Genomic DNA, 20666 nt, shown 5'->3' on the forward strand with positions numbered 1-20666 from the left:
CTTGTAATTCCTAATAAAATGAACATGTAAAGAGTGAATATAATACAGGGGGAAATTTGAGTATTATTTGCATGACTATTTTTCAAGAGAATGTTGGCCGAATGCTAAATATGAAATAGGTCTAGTGAAAGGCATAATACATTTATTAGTTAGTTAATCTACTGTTTAAGCATTGTACCATTTAGAATAATTACCTCATATAGTTATAAACAGTGAGTTTTGTATTAGCGAGATTATGAAGCGTAATTATCATTTATCACCTAGACATCTGGTAGATATATCTATAAGAGTAACATTAGTGTCTATATTGATATAATAATCATTATTTAAAATGCTGAAAAATAATGTTCACATCACAAATGTGTTTAATTACCTTTAAAACACTTTAATTTTGTTAATCTTATAGTAGTTGTTCAAGGTCCTTGGTTAGTTTGTTTTACAATTTTTTATACATAAAAAGAGAGAACGAACTTTTTACAGTTAACAATAACATGTATTAATTAACTATAGCATGTATCACTACAATAAGGAGTTTCAAAGCAAAGCACAAAAAAAAGCATCAAAGATTATTTAAGTTATCAGTTGGGAATATATTTTAGGCAACCTGTGCATTAGATGCGTGGCATATTATTTGTTATTGTACTCAAAGCAAGATCATGAGGGCATTAAATATATTAATTCTATGCTTTGATGCCAAGAATGTGTGCAGCAAACAAACATAGAAAATCTGAACATATCTACAAAAAAGAAGGCAAGAAAGAAGAATGTAAGTGGATATACCTTTTGAGCTCGTGTAACTGTCATAGGATGACTTTGGTGGAGAAAATAGAAGCTGTTGAGCAGTCTCTAATGTTGTTTAAGGATGGATAAGTTCAACTCCTAGGGTGATAAAGGCTTCTCCAAGCTGTAGATATGTTTGTACAGGTTAAGTTGTGGTATCAAAACAGCTTGATTTAGTGGGTCACAATGCAACAAAGAATAGTACATGAACAGTTTGGTGAGTACTTGTAAAGCTGAAAAAAAAGGATGAGCATACTCTTTACCTGCTACAGCCATACCATAGTTAGTAGGCTAGTCAATCAACTTTTTAGATATTACCATGTGATTGTCCTTCAAAGATTTTTGTGGATTTCTTCTTTTGAAGGACTACCCGGATTTTTAGGGGTAGTGGATGTTTTTTTTAAGGCCATGGAAAGTACACAACTGTCAAGGTAAATAAAATAATATGTTTATGCTTTAAAATTGCACCCACTTAATGTTCATAGTCCAGAACATATATCATAGCTTGTTAATTTGTAGGTGTATATTTTCTACTGTTTTAATAAGTTGGTGTTAGGGATTTTGGATAGAAATAGTGAATTATTAACTGCTTCTTGTAAGATATAGATTGATGAAGTGTACAAGTGGAATAAGCAGCAGTGGTTAAAACCACACAAAAATATAATAGGACTAAAACTATGACATCAAGAATTTTAAATGGTAGAAGAAATTTAAACTCTTAAGGAAGAACATAATTAACTAAGGAGAGGAATGCTTGTTCTAGTTAGTGATGAGGAGATTTTGACCTTGAAACAGAAGATTTTGTCATGGTGCACATAAATAATCTTATTGTGCACTTAAATAAATTATGACGACATTTTAACTGTTCAGAACTAATATAATTAAACTTATTAACAATCACAACTTGAAAATCAATTGTATATACCGCATTAATAATATAAATTGAGACACTGAAACAAATCAAAACATAAAATAAACCATAGCCTACATTAATGAACCTATAATTTGGAACAAAATCCATAACAACCACAACTAAAACAATCACAATTCACAAGAGTGAGAAATTGGGCATACTTTTTTTAGCAATTCTGCTTTTAGCTTTATCTGGCATTCAATTTCTTAGGCTTCCTTCAAACGAAAAAAATAATCAAGATACAATAAATTAAAGCTTATTAACCTCAACAAGTGAAGGCAAGAATGGCTCAAAGATACCTGGAAATTCTGAATTTTTGAGCAATTGAGAAAATCAAAAGCCATCTTTTGTGTTTACACTGTCCATATACCTAGCCTAAACTGAGAAAATCAAAAGTCAATAAACAGTAAAAGGAACCTGATTAATAAGCTACTTATCTTAGTTAATTATCGCAATGATCCACCTTCGTGTGAATCTATTCTAAGGAGCATTTTATGTAATGTGTTTATTTTGTGTGTCTGCATAGTTCAGTTGCATCTAGACCAGTCAGGTACAGAGTAACACATTTCTATTTGAGAGAAGGGAACATTACATCATTTTTGTTGTGATTTAGTGCACAGAAACATGGGTGGAACGAGTTAACCTCAAAAATATAGGTAGTTAATAAAACCATGACACACGTATTAATGCCATGGTAGAAACAATGCAAAATATCATAGATTTTGTTCTTTGTGGTTGCATAAGCTATAGCATAGATTAATAGCTCATCTGTTATAACAAAAGTAATGATGGTAACATTATCAAAAGGTGCATGTACAACCACATTTACCATTACAGAGGAAATGTATCAAAAGCAGACCCGTTATCATTTAGGTGATCCTATGAGTCTCGTTGATGCTTACTGGCATCTGTAAAAGCCACAAAGGCAAGTAAGCATTAGATTGACCATGTGAACATAAGTTTGTTTAGTTTATAAATTAAATTATGGAAGGTATGTGAGATTCCTAGTTGGTTGTTAAACGCGGGAGACTATCTAAGACTTAATACAGGTTACATTTGAGCAGTTATCGAATATAATTAAATGCAAAACCCAGTAAACATGATTTAAGAGAGGACATACCTGTAGATGTTGAACATATATCATAGAATGTTATATGCCATGTTCATATGGCATTTTTCAGTACTTATTTGGCTATTTTTGTGTGGACTTGAACATATTTTGGTATGATTTTGAACTCTTTCTCAACAATTGGTATTTGGGTTCTTTAATTTCTATTATGTTGGTGAGAGGGTCCAATTGTAACAATGTGCTATTGAAGAAAGTGCCAAGTTACAAACTCAAGGGTGCAAGTGGAATAAGTCAATAAAGTGCATTTAAGTAGCAAGGAAACAAAGATAGGAAGAAATGTTAATCAAATTAGGAAGCATCCAAGGAAAGAAGAAGGAAGTTGTACCGGCAGCCTCCGCGGTCGCGGAGCACATGACCGCGGTCGCGACGAATTTCGGAGGGAATCAAAGGAAATCGCCGTGAGCAACTCCGCGACCTCACCGCGGTCGCGGACATCCTCCGCGGGCGCGGACCTAATCTCCGCGGTCGCGGACCCCTGTAGTAAGGAAACAACGCTTCGTTTCCTCTGTTTTGCGGATTAAAACAATAGTTCGTCTTTTATGTTGTTGTTCAGTTTTTTCATCTGTTTTTAGAGAGAATTAAAAGAAAATATTGTAATCCTTTATATTATGGAGAGTTAATCTTCTATCTTGGTGTATCAATCGAATCAACCATTTTAATCAACTTGTGAGTTCAATTCTTCCTTTAAATTGCTTGAATATTGATGATTCTTCATGTTCTTCATGTTTGATTGTTTTTGTGCTTAAGTTAACTTGATCAATTAACTTTTTGCTTATTACAATCTTTACTATCTAGATAATTGTCTGCTTTGAGATTATCTAGGGTTTGTAGTTTATGCCCAATTATCGCATGCTCGTGGATGATTGAGTATAAGAAGAATCATCATATAATTTTGCCTTCGACCGCTTGTGTGAATGCTAGATTACCCTATTGAAATCTCCCTAGTTGTTATCTAATTACTTAATTAAACCTAGAACGCTCGGGCTAGGTTGTTACGCCATTAAGGGTCAGATTAGAGCGCTCGCTTAGTCTTACCACTACGTAAGGGGAGATTGAATCTTATGATTCACAATAGGGCGTTCAAGTAAATTAGGTGTTGAATTGTTCAGTGATCAAGGGTTGAATTGGTTGTCGTTTATTATTTGATTTTCCTTGTTTATGCTTTATTTGTTTCAATTTCATTCCTCAAAACCCCCCCCATTATTACTTAACACACGTTTAGTCAAACCAAACCTACCTTCTCCGTGGATTCGAACCTTAATTCCTTATACTACATTTGTGTAGGGTAGTATTGATTTATTTCTGCGTTAGCCAATACGACTTAGGCCTCGCCAAATTTAGCGCCGTTGCCGGGGAAGGCAGCAAGTTTGGGTTGTTATTTTTGTGTTTATTTGTCTTTGTTGTTGGTGTGGGAACCCATCTTATGGTTCACACCCGTGCTTCTCATATTGGATCTTTGTTGTTTGATTCATAGATCGAAAGGACGCTTTATAGGTTGAGGAAGGAGATTCGGGGTCATTTCCGAGAGTTACCTTTCTACATTGAAGTTGAGGAAGAAGAGATGCCGCCTAGAGCTGATCCGACATTGAGGGAGCTTTCTGCTCCTAATCTGGACCAGGCACCATTGGCCATCCAATATCCGGAGTTTGGGGAGAATGTTACTTTTGAGTTGAAGTCGGGTCTTGTTCATTTACCAGAGGAGTTATCAATGATGTGGTTGACCCGAGTGTTCATGATATGTTCGATGTGAGGTAAAACTTTTGTGATTGCATGATGTCGAGCTTTCGACTTTAAACTAAGCGCTTCTCGGGAGGCAACCTGTGTTTTGTATATATTTTATTTGGAGATAAGTTGTTATGTTTTGTTTTTGTGTGGTTTTGGTGTTTTGGTTTTTGTAGCAAAATCTTTGAAGCAAAAAAAAGGAGCTGAAAGGGGTGGATTTCATCGCCATTCCCTTCGAAAAAAAACAAGGGGAGATTTGAGGTTTTGCCGAGAGCAATTCCGCGGGCTGAACGCGGGCGATGCAGCAGTCCGCGGGAGCGGCCCTGTTTGCAAGTGAAAATAATTAAAAAAAAAGAGCCGCAAGCATTTCCGCGACCTGTCCGCGATCGCTGAACGCCTCCGCGGGCGCGGACCCTTTCTCCGCGGTCGCGGACCCTCGTATTTCCGCCAGGTTCGCTTTCTTTCGCCCTTTTCTCTTCCTTCCTACCAACATAATTTTCGACCCTCTCTCTTTCTATTCTCACAAATACTCTTCTCCTCTCAAATTTCTTCAATTCTTTCACTCAAATTTCTCTCTTTCACTCATTCAATCCCTTTTCCTCACTCTCTCATTTCATTTCCCACTCAATTCTCTTCAAAAATCTCTTTTTTTTCTCATCTTTTTCCAACATCTATTGGAAACCCTAAAATTTGGGGGTTTTTTATTCTTGGAGTTTTTGGGCAATCAAGGGAGCAAGGAGCATTCTTGGGGTGTTGTTCTCACTTGGGTACTTAATCAACCACTCTATTGATTCTTCCATAAGGTAAAACTTCAATTCTTCACTCTCTTTTTGGAAGTTGCCTTCAATTTTTTTCGTTGTGGTTGTTTGATTGTTGAGATTATGGTGAATTGTTGTATTTTTAGTCCTCTTTGTGGTTGTGTGGACATTATTAAGGATTGAATTTGTGAATTTTGGGAGTGACTTGTTGGGAGTTTTAAATTGAGAAGTTGAGGGTGGAATTATTGTTTGACTTACTTGGTTGTCTTGGTAAGATTTGTGGTTGCTATAACAATGGTGAGAAAGCGTGGTCGTACCCAAAGTTCCAATGAGCCTGAGGCTCATGAGGAACCTGCTGTTAGTGAGGTGATGATTGACACTATGGGTTTAACTGGACTCAATAGGGAGCAAAAGGTTACTTGGAGAAATCTTTGTCGATCAAAACGAGTTGTCCAGCGTACCAAGTTTATTGACACTAATTTCTTGGCTCAGTTGGGACTTTTAGATGGATTTAGAGAGATGATGGGTAGAGCTGGATTGTTGGGCATGCTTGATTATACACCTCGCACTTATAAGAGGTGTGTTTATGAATTTTTATCCACTCTCACCTTGGTGAAGCATAGGGGAGACACCCGTATTCGGTTTAGGACGCATGACCGAGTTCGTGATATTTCTATGAGCCAAGTTAGAGAGGCTTTTGGTTGGGTCGCTCCCTCAAGCGACAACCCTTTTGTCCCCATGGGTGTTCCGTCTGAGGAGGTTGGTACCTTTTGGTATCGCATTTCTGGGTTACCCCTTAGCAGTGGTGGTGAGAACGAAGATTAGTAGTATCCGTCACCCTGGTCTACGCACGGCTGCTTACTTCCTAGGCATGATATCTTTTGCAAGGGTGAGACAAGGAAATTGAACCAATTAGAGATGTGATATCTTCGTGCCTTGCTTCCGGGTGGTGTTGGTATTTCGGATTGGGCCGACCTTTGGCTTAAGTCTTGCATTGATGTGCGAACCAAATTGGGTGGCCACCTAAGCATGGGAGGTATGATTACACATTTGATTACGCGGTTGGGTTATCCTCCTAATAATGCTTGTGACACGGTGGCTGATAAGTTTCTCTTGTTTAATGCCCGCACATTGCTGAAGCTGAACATGTTGAAGAGTTCTGATGGCCCCCCTTTTCAAATACACTGTGGTGATGGTTTTATTTTCCTTCCTTGGGCGCAGTTTCCTTTTGGCCCCACTGTGGCCGATTTCTTTATTCGGCCCGAGGTAGGCGGTGGGATTTTGGATGAGATGGATGAGGATGATGAGGGTGATGGGGATTATGATATGGAGATGGAGCAAGGAGAGGGAACTAGGCTTTCCTCTATTGAGGAACAGTTGCAGGCTCTTACTCTCCAGGATAATGCTACCATGGGCTACATGAGGCATTTAGATGCTTTCTTTCAGCAGCAGTATGGTGGTAGCTATGTTCCATATGGGGATTTCCCTAGTGGAGCATCTGGCTCCGGTGCTTCCGGTAGCGGTGGGCATATCATGGTGATCCCTGAGGTTTGTTTCCCCTCTTGCTTGATCTTTTGATTTTCTTACACATTGGGGACAATGTGTCCTTTAAGCATGGGGGAGAGGAGTTATCAATGATGTGTTTATATTGTAAATATTTGTCTTTCCTTTCATACTTCATTTCCTTTAAAAAAAAAAAGAAAAAGAAAAAGAAAAAAGAAAAAAGAAAGAAAAAAAAGAAAGAAAAGAAAAAAATGAGTGGCTAGGTGAAAACCCGGAACGGCGCCTAGGCAAAAGGAGAGGACTCGGATGTCACTTATTTTTCGGAGTGGTGGCATATGAAGGGTGTTTGAAGCGGCGTTTGGGTAGGTCACTCATTGTTGAAATAAGGAGGTTGTGGTTTAGATGGTGGTAGGTTAGAAAGCCTCTTGTTTTTATCTTGGAGTCATAAGGGGAGCTGGAGTTGTTAAGAGGTAAGTTTTGGGTTGAAGGTGCTATCCAACCAAAGCTTCATTTTGAGGGAGTGTGTGTGAGATGAGCTTGGGGGAACTTAGGTCATGTTAGCCCCTTGTTCTTTGGTTTGATGTGTAAGTTAGCTTGGGTGTGTTGAGGTCATTTCCACCCCAAGTTAACTATCCTTGTGGATTGTGGAGCGATAAGATGGCTAGAGTTTTGGTGTGTTGAGATTACTTCCGCTCAAACTTTAGCTAGTTGCGATTCATCAATTATTCGCTTTTGATTGGAGTAGTGGTGTTAGGTTTGGATTTTATGTAAATTTCTCCATGCTTTTCTTGATAGACCTTGGAGATAGAAAGGAGTTAGGATTTTACTCGAGGACGAGTAAAGGTCTAAGCATGGGGGAATTTGATATGCCATGTTCATATGGCATTTTTCAGTACTTATTTGGCTATTTTTGTGTGGACTTGAACATATTTTGGTATGATTTTGAACTCTTTCTCAACAATTGGTATTTGGGTTCTTTAATTTCTATTATGTTGGTGAGAGGGTCCAATTGTAACAATGTGCTATTGAAGAAAGAAGTACAAAGTGCAAGTGGAATAAGTCAACAAAGTGCATTTAAGTGGCAAGGAAACAAAGATGGGAAGAATGTTAATCAATGAGGAAGCATCCAAGGAAAGAAGAAGGAAGTTGTACCGGCAGCCTCCGCTGTCGCGGAGCACATGACCGCGGTCGCGACGAATTTCGGAGGGAATCAAAGGAAATCGCCGTGACCAACTCCGCGACCTCACCGTGGTCGCGGACATCCTCCGCGGCGCGGACTAACTCTCCGCGTCGCGGACCCCTGTAGTAGGAAACAACGCTTCGTTTCCTCTATTTTTCGATTAAAACAATAGTTCGTCTTTTTGTTTGTTCAGTTTTTCATCTGTTTTTAAGAGAATAAAAGAAAATATTGTAATCCTTTATATTATGGAGAGCTAATCTTCCATCTTGGTGTATCAATCGAATCAACCATTTTAATCAACTTGTGAGTTCAATTCTTCTTAATTGCTTGAATGTTGATGATTCTTCATGTTCTTCATGTTTGATTGTTTTTGTGCTTAAGTTAACTTGATCAATTAACTTTTTGCTTATTCAATCTTTACTATCTAGATAATTGTCTGCTTTGAGATTATCTAGGGTTGAGTTTATGCCCAATTATGCACGCTCGTGGATGATTGAGTATAAGAAGAATCATCATATATTTTGCATTCGACCGCTTGTGTGAATGCTAGATTACCCTATTGAAATCTCCCTAGTTGTTATCTAATTGCTTAATTAAACTAGAACGCTCGGCTAGGTTGTTACGCCATTAACGGTCAGATTAGAGCGCTCACTTAGTCTTACCACTACGTAAGGGGAGATTGAATCTTATGATTCACAATAGGGCGTTCAAGTAACTTAGGTGTTGAATTGTTCAGTGATCAAGGGTTGAATTGGTTGTGAAGATTGATTGCCAAGTCCGTTTATTATTTGATTTTCCTTGTTTATGCTTTATTTGTTTCAATTTCATTCCTCAAACCCCCCCCCCCATTGTTACTTAACACACGTTTAGTCAAACCAAATCTACCTTCTCCGTGGATTCGAACCTTACTTCCTTATACTACGTTTGTGTAGGGTAGTATTGATTTATTTGTGCGTTAGCCAATACGACTTAGGCCTCGCCATAATGCCAGCCATTTTGAGAATGTCATAGGATATCATGTTCTTTACATAGGTCTGAGAATGATGTTGTGGATCATTTTTTGAAATGACCTTAACGTTGGCCGCTCGCCTAGCACGTGACAGTGCAACATATAGTTGGCCATGTGAAAAACATGGTCGAGGAAGATACACGACAACTTATGATAGTGTTTACCCTTGGGACTTGTTATTGTCATTGCAAAGTTGAGTCTGATAGGAAATTGTTTCCTTTGAAATTGGAATGGATAGTTTGCTGAAATGGCTGGCCGCAATTTAATCCGTGGTATAAGGACGTGTTCTCCTTTGTGGTAGCCGGTTGTTATAGCACATTCAATTAAGTTGGGGAAGAAACGCTTGGATATAAGACGTGTCCCATTGCATAACCCAACATAAGGCAAGATATTACGGAGTAATATGACTGGGCAATTTTCCTTCAAGACAAGTTCGTGTGGGCTCATTCCACCAGGACAAAGCTTGTTTATAAACTCAGTAGGATATACTACACAATTATCATCAAGAATTGTATCAACACTCTTATAAATGACAGCTTGTCCAGGGAACTTCTCTATAAGGACTGTATTAATTGAATCGACATCATCATTCATGGGAGTTAATATTGCCCTTGTTGTGAATATATCTGTTGTGAATATGTTCATATCAAGTTCAGGGAACGCCACTGATGTTATCTCATTTATAGGATCTTCATTTTCCCCGTGGTTGCTAACAATTTCAGATGGCAGTAGAACGAATTCATTTTCTTCAGTCTACAGTTCTCCATTCCCTAGTGAAAGGAGGAACGATGAAAATGTAGGTTCTTCTCTAGCTCGACTGTTCTCTGTGAGCCTAAATTTGATAAGTTTAGGCCAAAGCACTGAACTTACTAAGCTAGCATTTACAACTTCTCTTTGTGATTTGCTGGGCACAACGGGCAATACTTACCAAAAGTCTCCACCAAAAACAATGATCTTACCTCCAAAAGGCAGAGTTGCATCACACAGGTCTCGAAGGAGCAAATCTAGTGACTCGACATTTTATTTCCTTGCCATTGAAGCTTTGTCCCAAATGATCAAACTTGATGCCCGTATCAATGCAGCTAGGCTACCCTGTTTAGGAACGTCACAAGCCAGTGAAGCATGTGAATCAATGGGTATCTTGAACCGGGAATGTGTTGTTCTTCCAAAGGGTATGTTAGATGCAGCTATACCTGAAGTGGCGGTAGGGAGGACTATCTGATTCATTAAGCAAACTTCAGCATAGAGCTCATTGTATAAGAACGTTTTGCCTGTTCCACCAGGGCCATCTATGAAAAATGCACCAGACTTGCCTGTTTAACATGGTGGATTATTGCGTCAAATGCTTTTTGTTGTGCTGAGTTGAGTTTCGAACGACAATCAATGCAATCTTGGGGTATTGGTGCATCTAGTGCATCGGCAATATCCTTTTTCCTCTGCAACTCATCATCTTCTTGACCTTGTAAGTGTTCCAAACCAAATGGTTTAAGCGACTTGCCCATGGCTTCCAAATATTGCTCGACTGGTAAGATGCCTAACCTTCTCTGGGAAATTTGGAAATTTGTGGCTAAAATCTTCTGAGAGGGCAGCATAGTATTTTAACCACAATGCATTTGGGTCACTTGGTTGGTAAACAATCAGGACAGTTGAGAAAAGGTGACGGATAGAAGGAGGCATTTGTACTTCACATGCCTCAGCTAAGCACTTATCAATTGCATCATCTTCTTCTAACAACCTGAGCTTAATAGCTGCTTCTTGAAAGGATGCACATCTATACCCATCAATTGTTAAAAGGTCTTCAAATGACCGCGGCCCTCGTACATTCAGAAGCAACAACCTCAAAAAATATATTTCTCCCTCTGTTGGAGCTACAAATGTGAGCTACAATGACAATCACCTTAGTTTTCCTCTTAACCCATTCCTTTGAAGAAAGATCCCACCTATAGTGCTCTGTGAATTCGCCATATAAATAACTTCGTTCACCTTCAATTACGACATTGGCTTTAAAAAAAGCTGTGATGGGAGTTCGCGAGCGTTTGTCATTCAAAACAACTCTATCAAGTTGTTCATAAGGCCTTATTTAGACTATTTGCATATTAAATAGGTAAATGCACTGGGAGGGTCATGACAGATGGGTGCATTTCAAAGAGGTCGAATCCAAAAATGCGCCATGCAGCTTCACAAGCAGAAACCCACCTCCCTGACTGGTAATGCTCTATCTCATCAACAGTGTCAACCTCACCTCTCCACACAACATTGAAGAAGATCTTGTCATGCCCCTTGTAAACGTACTTATATAAGTACTTGACTGCTTCAATTGTCGAGCATACTTCTACGTTTAAATGACAGTCAAACAAGGATGAAAGATAAAGGTTATATGGTATTACCCATCTGCTATCCAATGTTGCTTTGCGTATAAAAGCACTGTCAATAGTATCCCGTCTCTTGTACATCGAATAACCATCACCATTGTTTGTCATCTCACTGCGAAACTTTTTTGGGTATCCATACTTGCAAGACCCCTTTCTCTTTAGATGCTTCATACACGGACATTCAAGGTTCGGGTGGCCACACGGACCATGCATCATGTGCTTAAGAATAATCTTCCTGAGGTGAGGATTATCTTGTGTTGGGATTTCAGCACAAATGAATCTATCACAATTAATTAGATTTTGTCATTTATTGGATTAAGATGTTTAATAGGATTGGAAACAAAACACTTGGTTAAGAAGCATCTCTGTGCAAAATATGCAGTGAACGTATGAAAGATGAAAGAAAATCGGAAAAATGCTCTTGTTTGTGTTTTTGTCGAAAAAAGAGCACGAGCTAAGTATGTATGCGCTTTTTCAAATTTAATTATCCTATTGACAGGCATTTCTATTGACGTTCTTTAGAAGTATTAAATAAGCAACGTAATTTAATAATCATTTAACTAATGCTCATCACAATTATTAGGTTAGTACATAAGTAGATTACCTATCAAAGTCCGCCGGACATTTAATCTTGAAAGCGGGCTTCAAAATGATGAGCATGTGGCCATGTGGTAGACCCCGCTTCTGAAATTCAACAACATAAACAATTGCAGCAACATCTCCGAACACTTGTTTTTCCATAATATGTTTCTTCAATGCTAGTAGCTTGGCACGAAAAATCCTTGCAACCAAATCGGGACGATTCTGAGCTTCTTCTCCAACAGCCAACTCATTCTTGATCTCTGGCCAATTTACATTGCATGTCATTGTGATGAACAAATCAGGCTTTTCATAGCGCTGCACCAAAGACATTGCATTTAAATATCTCTTTTTCATGTCTCTAGGTCCTCCGAGGAACAAAGGTGGCAATATGACTCTGTGGCCAATATTAGCTGCACTGTTTTTTCCGCTTTCCAATGTATCAAGTATGCCTTGGTATAGATCTACTCTGATGGTTTCTTGATTGTAGCGGAAAAAATCCAATCGCATGTTTTCAATTTTGACATACATGTCCACAATATACTGCTACAAGCATCTCCCAGCTCTTAGAAGCATGTTATTAGGTCGATGTTGGAGCTTATACGCATAATATTCTTTGCATGAAATTTGCTTTTAAAGCCTAAATCGGCCTTGAGACGCACCTATTTAATAAAACTTATAAGAGAGGTTAGTACTTGATTAATAATTAGCATGGATACAATACAAATGAAGGAAATGAAGAATACAAAGGGCATACGTGAAGCTTCTTCCATTAGCAAGGCCTCAGCAGTGTGCACAGCACAAGAGGCAACGGAATCTTGTTGAGTAGCTATTTGGCTCCGACCTCCATTTGACATTATTTTCAGTCCTTGGCTCCACCCACAATCCCCACATGGGAACAAAAGGGGATATTCGAGTGGATCATAGCACCCATAATAGTGCATGATCCTATGCGAGGTATTAGATCTTCCAGATACAACTATATATGGACTGTTAGACTGTCTCGAGGAAATGCTTTCTAACCATATGGCAGCCACTTCATTTGATGTAGGGGCATTATAAGTGCGTTGGTCAAGCACAATATTTTTGTTTATAAGTATTTCAGTGTCTTCATGAATTTGGATTTCCTTCAAAGATCGGAAAAAATGGGCGTAAGGGTTTTTATTTGTGATATTAATGAGGATATCTATTATATCTTGTCTTAATTTTGGAAAAGAACTAGCACGATATTCAGCTTCATGTTAGGTATCATAAAAATATAATTGTAAATACTTGGGATTTTCATCATTAGGCAGTAAATTAGGTACAAAGTGATACAGTTGATTAAAGACATATAATGAATCAATATTTAGTAAAGGCCAACAATAGGGAACATAGTTCATGACTGTGTTGTACCCTCACCCCCGAACTCAATCTTTGGTTCACTTTCACTATCTATGGAGTCATGATAGGGAAATCTACATTGGATATGTCCCTAATTTGTCCCTATGATTTTCCAATATCTAATAGGTTTATGATTCTTCCTAAAAAGAATTGTTGGCAACTTTTTTCAAGACAATTTTCAATAAAGTGGGGTAGTCGAATCAAATACGCACTCACACCGCGTAAGGAAAAATAAAAACACACCTATAATTTGGCGATTTCACTGGGGAGGATTTTTAAAAAGAAAATAATTTTTTTTAAAATGAGTGGTTGAAACATGAAAAATACGTTCATTCTTATTTAATGCCTTTGAATAATATACAGTTTTGCATGTGTATGACTTTTTATCAGCCACCATAAGGACAATATACCTTGCCTCATTAACACATGTTCTATGTGTGAGGTCACCCCGGAGGTTTGTGTTTGTCCTTCCAAGAAGCTTCCAGAGCAATAGTGTATGATCTTACTTATAAGCAAACCTACCCAACCATGGCATTATTCTCTTGTTCTTGACTTGAGACTAAAGTGCGTCTTACACCTGGCCACCTCTTTAAGCAAGGGTACGAAGCGTGGGATCAATCTCTTAGTCATAAACCCTTTTTAGACTGAACTTAAACCTGACCAATAGTTTCAAACATAGAACTGGACTTTAGGTTGGAACCTTTGCATCCATGTTATATGTCATTTTTTCCTGTCATTGCAATTTTCCCATGTTGTTATCATGTCAATGTGTCCTTATTATGCGTCGTTCCTAAAAATCGCGTCTAAAAACAAGCAAAATCACCAATCGACCAAAACTTCGCTTAAATCTCCGAAAAATATGTCGTGGGAGAAGTGCGACAAGCGCATTAAGGTGCGCTAAGCGCATTAAGTTGCGCCTGGCGCAACCACTCCTACGCCAGACGTACACCTGTGCCCCGCGCTCAGCAGTGCTGCGCGGCACGCAGTTTGTGCATCGCATGCTTTTCTTTGATTTATTCGTCATGGTGGTCGATCCTACATACGGTCCTATGTTTGCTTGTCTGCATTCGCGTAATACATGGTCTAATTAGAGGTCCTACCTAATTCAAAGGGTCGGTCTTTTCTTGCAAGGTCGAATCTGTCCTAAAAAAAGATGCATACTAGGAGTCTAGCATCCTTGAAAGCTCGTCAAATCTTGATTCTAACATCATTAGAAGTCTATCAAGTCTAGGATTCTGAAGTCATTAGAATTTCATATTTTAATAGCTCTGATTCAGATTAAAGCTTTATTATTTTATTATTAATTATTTGGGTTTAAAGAAGGAGAATTCATCCGATTAAAGTTTGAAAGTTTGTTATATCTTTGAAATGATTAAATAGTAGTTTTAAAACGATGAGAAAGTGGAGTTAATTGTTTTGAAGTTGTGTAGTAAAGAGTTTGATTTGGTTCAGAAATGAATTGATGTGTTTTGAAACGAGATCTCTCGAAATGGAATGATTAGAGTTCAATGCCAACTAGTTGGCCCCTTTATAGTTTTCGCTCTTCGATGAACCTAGGCATTGAGTTGAAGCGAGACACAATGATGATGGCAGAATGTAGGCTTGACTCTTAATTTCGAAGTTTAGAGCTCTTGGTTTTAAATGTTTGGATTTTTTTCTTTGTTTATTTTTAAGTTTCGAGGACGAAACTATTTGCGAGGGTGGTATATTGTAATACCCCTATTTTAAAGTGTATTTTATTAAGTGCTAAGTATGATTACTAGCCTTATTATATAATAATATTTCTCGAGTTTATTTAAAAGAAATTGAGTTTGACCATGCAATTAGTGAATAGCTAATATTCTTTATTTAGTTAATCGTATTGTAATATTTTAGTGGAATTATTTTTAATGTAAACTCTTAATAGTAGTATATAACTTATATTTTGAAAAGGAAAATAGATGTTTTCTTTTAGATATATATATGTATAAGGAGAGAAGTTTAAGATAATTTGGCCCAATTAGGAAGCAAAAGTCGGTTATTCCCTTAACTTGGTTTTTTTTAGTCGGTTGAAAGAGGTTTGTCTTTGTTGTTTTATCGGTTCAAGAAACAAAACCCATAAACCTAGTAACTTCTCGTCACTTATCCAAGCCACAAAAGAAACCCGAAACTAATTTCACCCAAATCCTAGTGAAACCCCAAAATACCAAAACCTCACACTCTCTCTCCTCTCTCGGTGAAACCTCGACCCCTCAGTTTCTTTCTCGCCTGCGTCACACCACGACGGCGTTTTCTGAGGTTAGCGGAGTTTTGCGCCGTTCCTTTCTCTGTTTCGGTGCTGCTGTGTCCTTTCTTCGCTCTCCTTAAGGTTCGATTCCCTCCCTAGCTCGCGCTGCTCGACGTTGCCCTTGGGTTGTCCCGCGCCACCTTGTCGTCGCCGGTGCTACTGTGCACTTGGTGCTGCTGCTTATCTAAGGTGATCTTGTTGGTGTTTTTGTTGTTTTGTTGTTGTTGTTGCTGCTTTGCGTCGCTCCACGGCGCGGGGAACTGCCGGAGCTCTGCTCCCTCTTCCTCTCCCTTGTTTGTGGGTAAGTTGAATTCATGGTTTAATTTCATTTTTTCTCAAGTTTATAAAGTTAGGGTTTTTAGATTGAAGTTGAATTGGGGTTTTTGATTTTTAGAGTTTGGGTGTGGAATTTATTAAGTTGAATGTTCATTCATGAGTTTAATAGTTAGTTTAGAATAATATGAAGCTTGTTAATGTTCAAGTGAATATAGTGTGCTGTAATTCGTAGACTTACCAGTTCAGGTTCGTATTTTGTGTTTTTAGGCAATTTACGGGCATTTTTAGCAAAAATACTATTTCACAGAAGTTGTTCGTATCGAAATTCTACTCAATTAGGCTCAAGAAACGCTTGATTCGGAGTTCGAATGAGGAAGTTATGCCCATTTTAAGTTTCTGCTAAAATTAATAAATTATATATTAGTTTCGAGTGTTTTAAGTTTGAATGTTTTCATGTGAATGTTTCCTAATGGATTTTGGGGTAATGATGTTGTGGTGGTTTATTGTTAAAATGGTTTATTGAATTGTGGAGTAGTTGCTATAGGTTGTTATTCTGTTGTCGTAGTGGTGGTGTGGGTTGTTGTTGTTTATTGTTGCTGCTATTATGTTGCTATAGTATTGTTGTTGTTGGGATTGTTGGTGTTGGTGTTGTAGTTGTGTTGGTTTATAAAAGAAGAGATGTTGTTGAATTAATTTGGCAAGAGTTGAAGTTTAGTTAGTTCAGTTCTACAATTTAGAATTATGATTTGAAGATTATAGAATTGAGATGGTTAGTGTAGATAATTTCTATATTGAGAATTTGTGAGAATGGTTAGTAATTAGTCTTGTTATTATTTTGAGGTTAATATTGGAGGATGATTATGGAATTGAATCTCATTTGGAGATGAAGATTATTGAAGGTGTTGTTGGAATTGGATTGCGATTTAGCTTTCGAGTTCACTAAAGAGTTGTCTTGGAGGTGGTTGTTTTGCTGTGATTCCTAAGAGGTAAGATTCCTTACTCAAATGTTTAATGGTTACGAGAAAGGTCTACAAAAGATAAGATTTCAACTAAAACTTTCATATCTACGAGAAAAGATTATAAAGGTATGTATCTCTCTTGAGTTGAGATTGATTTGAATAGGAGGATGTTCCTCCTAATACAGATAATTTGTTTTCAAAGCTTGAATTATAGAATAGTTACGGAAAAAGATTTATGGATAGTTTTATGTTTTTAAATTGGTTGGGATTGCCTTTATGGTGTCTCAAGGAATTGGAACTTCGTTGAGTTCGTCTCGACTTTACAGATACAAAATAGTTGGAGGGTACGTTGATCAGTACCTCGGACTTAGATCTTCTGCTGCGGTTTGGCCGTATGTAGGGTGTGCACACTAGGGGTCTTTGTCTATAGTTATCCGGAGGGCCTAGCTAGCCCAAAGGCAAGGAAAGTTCGTTCCATTCCATAGGTTTATGATTCTTTCTTCGTGAAAGAAAAAGAAAAAGAAAGGATTTGATTTAAAGAAGGAAATAGAAAGGATTTGATTTAGAAATAGAAAAGAAAGGATTTGTTTTGGAAAAGAAAGAAAGAAATGATTTTATAAAGTTGGTTATTTTATTTATATGTTTTGAAAGAAAAATGATTTGTAGGATATGATTAATATTATCCTACCTGCATATATGTTTGGCTTCTTAGTATGAAATCTTGCTCAGCCGGTTTGGCTGATACTACATGCCTGATATATGCAGGTACATGAAGGTAATGTCACTAGTAGAAAAAGGACGATTTGCGTCCCTTGATTTGCGTCGCACAGACACGGAAGTGACGCAAAAAACCTATTTGCGTCGCATGACAAACAGAGTACGACGCAAAACATGGGTACAAGTACCACATACAAGCTATATGCGTCGCACGTGCCTTAAGTGCGTTGCAAAAGATCAATTTGCGTCGCACTTCAATCAACGTGCGACGCACATACCCAGCCCAATTTGCATCGCACCGTATTTAATGTGCGACGCATATACCAAGGCCCACTCATTTTTCTTTCAAAAACCACGCATGCCCTAATTCTCTTTCAGCCGCGTCATTTTTACTTTCATCAGCCGCATCATTTTTATTTCAAAAGATATCTCTCTCTCTTCAGCCGTTTACTTTCATCAGATCTCCCTCTCTCTCCACCTCCACCTCCCTCTCTCTCCATCTCCCTCTCACTCTTCATCTCTCAGCCGTCTACTTTCAGTCGTTTACTTTCATCAGCCGCGTCATTTTCCGGCGAATTTTCTTCTTCACCAACAACAACACCATTTCCGGCGAGCGAATCTTCAGCATCGAAGACCCGAAAACACCAACATCGACGATTTTTCATCGTTTTTTCACCGACGAGTTCGAGATTTGAAGAAAGAACGAGATTTCATTCTTGGTGATTTAGGTTTTTTTTTAAATATATTAGTGCAATTTCATTCTTGTATGTTAGATCTGATTTTGTTTTTTAGGTTCATTTTATTAATTTCGTTTTTTGTATTTTAGATCTGAATATTTAAGTTTTTAGTTTCGTTTTTTTATTTTTTTCTGTTTTTATTAGTTTTGTTGAATTCGTTTTTAGCGAAGGAAGTTCATTCAAATTTCGTTTTGTTGAATGCGTTTTTTCTGTTTTTATTAATTTTTGTATTTAAGTTTTTTAATTTTGTTCCAGATCTTGCTTGGCTATATCTTTTATTAGTTTTGCTGAATTTCGTTTATGCATTATTTGTAATTTATGTATCTGTTATGTAGGCATTTTTAGTTTTGCTGAATTTCTATTCACGAATTTCAGTTTAGATGTATGCGCATACGTTTGCGTTTTATTATTTTTAGGATTTGTTGTTAGTTTGTTATTTTTTTGTATGTTATAGTTTTAGATCTGATGTTAGTGGTAATGTTGATATTTTTTTCAATTAAAATTATATAAATCCATGTAACTGCTAGTATTTTTTGTTGTTTTTCTTGTATTTTTTTTCTTGTATTTTAGATCTGATGTTCTTCTTCTAGTTTTTGCTGTTTCTGTACCACTACCAACTCCACTTTCTATGCTTTCTAGTTTTTTTTATTAAAAAAAAATTTTTTTTTTAAAAAAAATTGCAATTTGCGTCGCACGTGGCCCAAGGTGCGACGCAAATCACTCATCTGCGTCGCACCCTAGGCGATGTGCGACGCACATTACCCTTTTAGCTTGGTGAATTGGGCTGGCAAGGTCCACTTGCGTCGCACTGTATACAGGTGCGACGCAAATAGGTGAACCATCTGCGTCGTTTTCGCATACGACGCAGATCGATCTGAGTCATTTGCGTCGAGGGCTTTGGCGTCGCACCAAAGTCCGACGCAAATAGGCGCCTCACATCCGACGCAAATTGCCATTTCTGTACTAGTGTGTATAATGAAGAAGGTTCGATGTTTGAAGTTTGTTGTATGCTTTATACTATTTGTATTGCGGCGAGGACGATCAACTTTGTAATATTGTAGTTAATTTGTAATTAAATTAAAAAGGTTTGAGTTTGTAAAGTTTAGACTTGTTTGGGTTGCTGGATTTTGAGGATACAGGGTTATGAATCGGACGCGAGTCCTAAATTAAGTTTTAGGCGGTCCGTATTACATATGGAACTCTGCCGAATTTTCTGTAGAATTTTGGTAACATATCTAGTTGTTTAAAATATTTGAGGATCACTTAATATAGTTTATTAGAGTTAGAGGTTCTAATATATTCATTGGATTCTAAAAGTTTTAGTAAGTGAAGCGATTTTCAGGTCCACACTCGTGGTGAGTGTGATGGTAATGACCCGGATTAGGATTTCCGATGTGTTTAGTTCCTAATTAGGTTGGTAGTAGATTCGGGTTGTTACACATATCTATTAGGACTGCATTCATACTAGAATCCTTTTGCATTACATAGTCCATCGTTCATACACTTCATGCATAACTAGAGTCCATAGGAGTCTCATTGCATCCATACTTGCCATTTCATCTCATGCATTCTGCATTTAGTAATGAGCTACAAGCGATCTGATTCCCTCTTTTGGGATATGTAGGCAGCCTTTACAGGTTCGAACGCATAGATTGAGTCATTCATACATTATCATGCAATCTTTCCTATCAATCTTACCTTACCATATTCAATCAATTTCAAAAAACTTACAATTTTCAAAATCAATCCTACACCCTCTTCTATTCTACCCTTCTTAAAAATTATTTACAAATCATAATCATACACGACATTTACAAAAATGATTTCAAAATTAATCCATCATATTTTCCTAATAAAGATAAAACAAGGGGTTCCTTTCAAAAATGAATCTTGAAAATTCTAAGCCCAATCCAAACACCTTCATTCAATTCAATCTAATTCATTTGCATTCATTCTAGGCCCATATGCATTAGAATCCATTTTGCATTCATTTTGGCCCATGTTCATTTCAGTCCATACATTCGCTAGCATTAGAATCAATCTTAGGCCCATATAAGTGTAGTTCATTTAAAATCTAGGCCCATCTGCATCTATGTGTGATGTCTAGTCCAAGTCTATCCCTAATCGATTTCAGTCTAGTTCAATCCAAATCTTAGGTCCATTTAGGCCCAATTTATTCCCTAAGTCTAGTTTGCATTATATGTAAATCCTAGTCAGTTTACGGACTATAAAAGTTGAGTCTTAAAACTATAAAGTCAGTTTACGGACTATATAAAAGCTCAGTCTTAGGACTATAAAGTTCGACTATAAAGTTTCCCTAGCTCTAGTTTGCATTATATGTGAATTCTAGTCAGTCTACAAACTATAAAAGCTCAGTCTTGGG

At 37.6% G+C, this 20666-nt stretch overlaps 1 protein-coding gene across 1 annotated transcript; it reads right to left on the minus strand.

The window, feature by feature from the left end:
• Positions 1–11090: 11090 nt before the first annotated feature.
• LOC125494724 (uncharacterized) lies at positions 11091–12455 on the minus strand. The gene is made up of 2 exons (XM_057392897.1): positions 11971–12455; positions 11091–11646 (listed from the first exon to the last, which is right to left on the minus strand). Exons 1-2 carry the CDS (start codon positions 12453–12455, stop codon positions 11091–11093), a joined length of 1041 nt encoding a protein of 346 aa, XP_057248880.1.
• Between the last annotated feature and the right edge of the window lie 8211 nt (positions 12456–20666).

This window comes from Beta vulgaris, chromosome 2 (assembly GCF_026745355.1).
Source record: "Beta vulgaris subsp. vulgaris cultivar EL10 chromosome 2, EL10.2, whole genome shotgun sequence".
In the NCBI taxonomy this organism is placed as follows: domain Eukaryota; kingdom Viridiplantae; phylum Streptophyta; class Magnoliopsida; order Caryophyllales; family Amaranthaceae; genus Beta; species Beta vulgaris.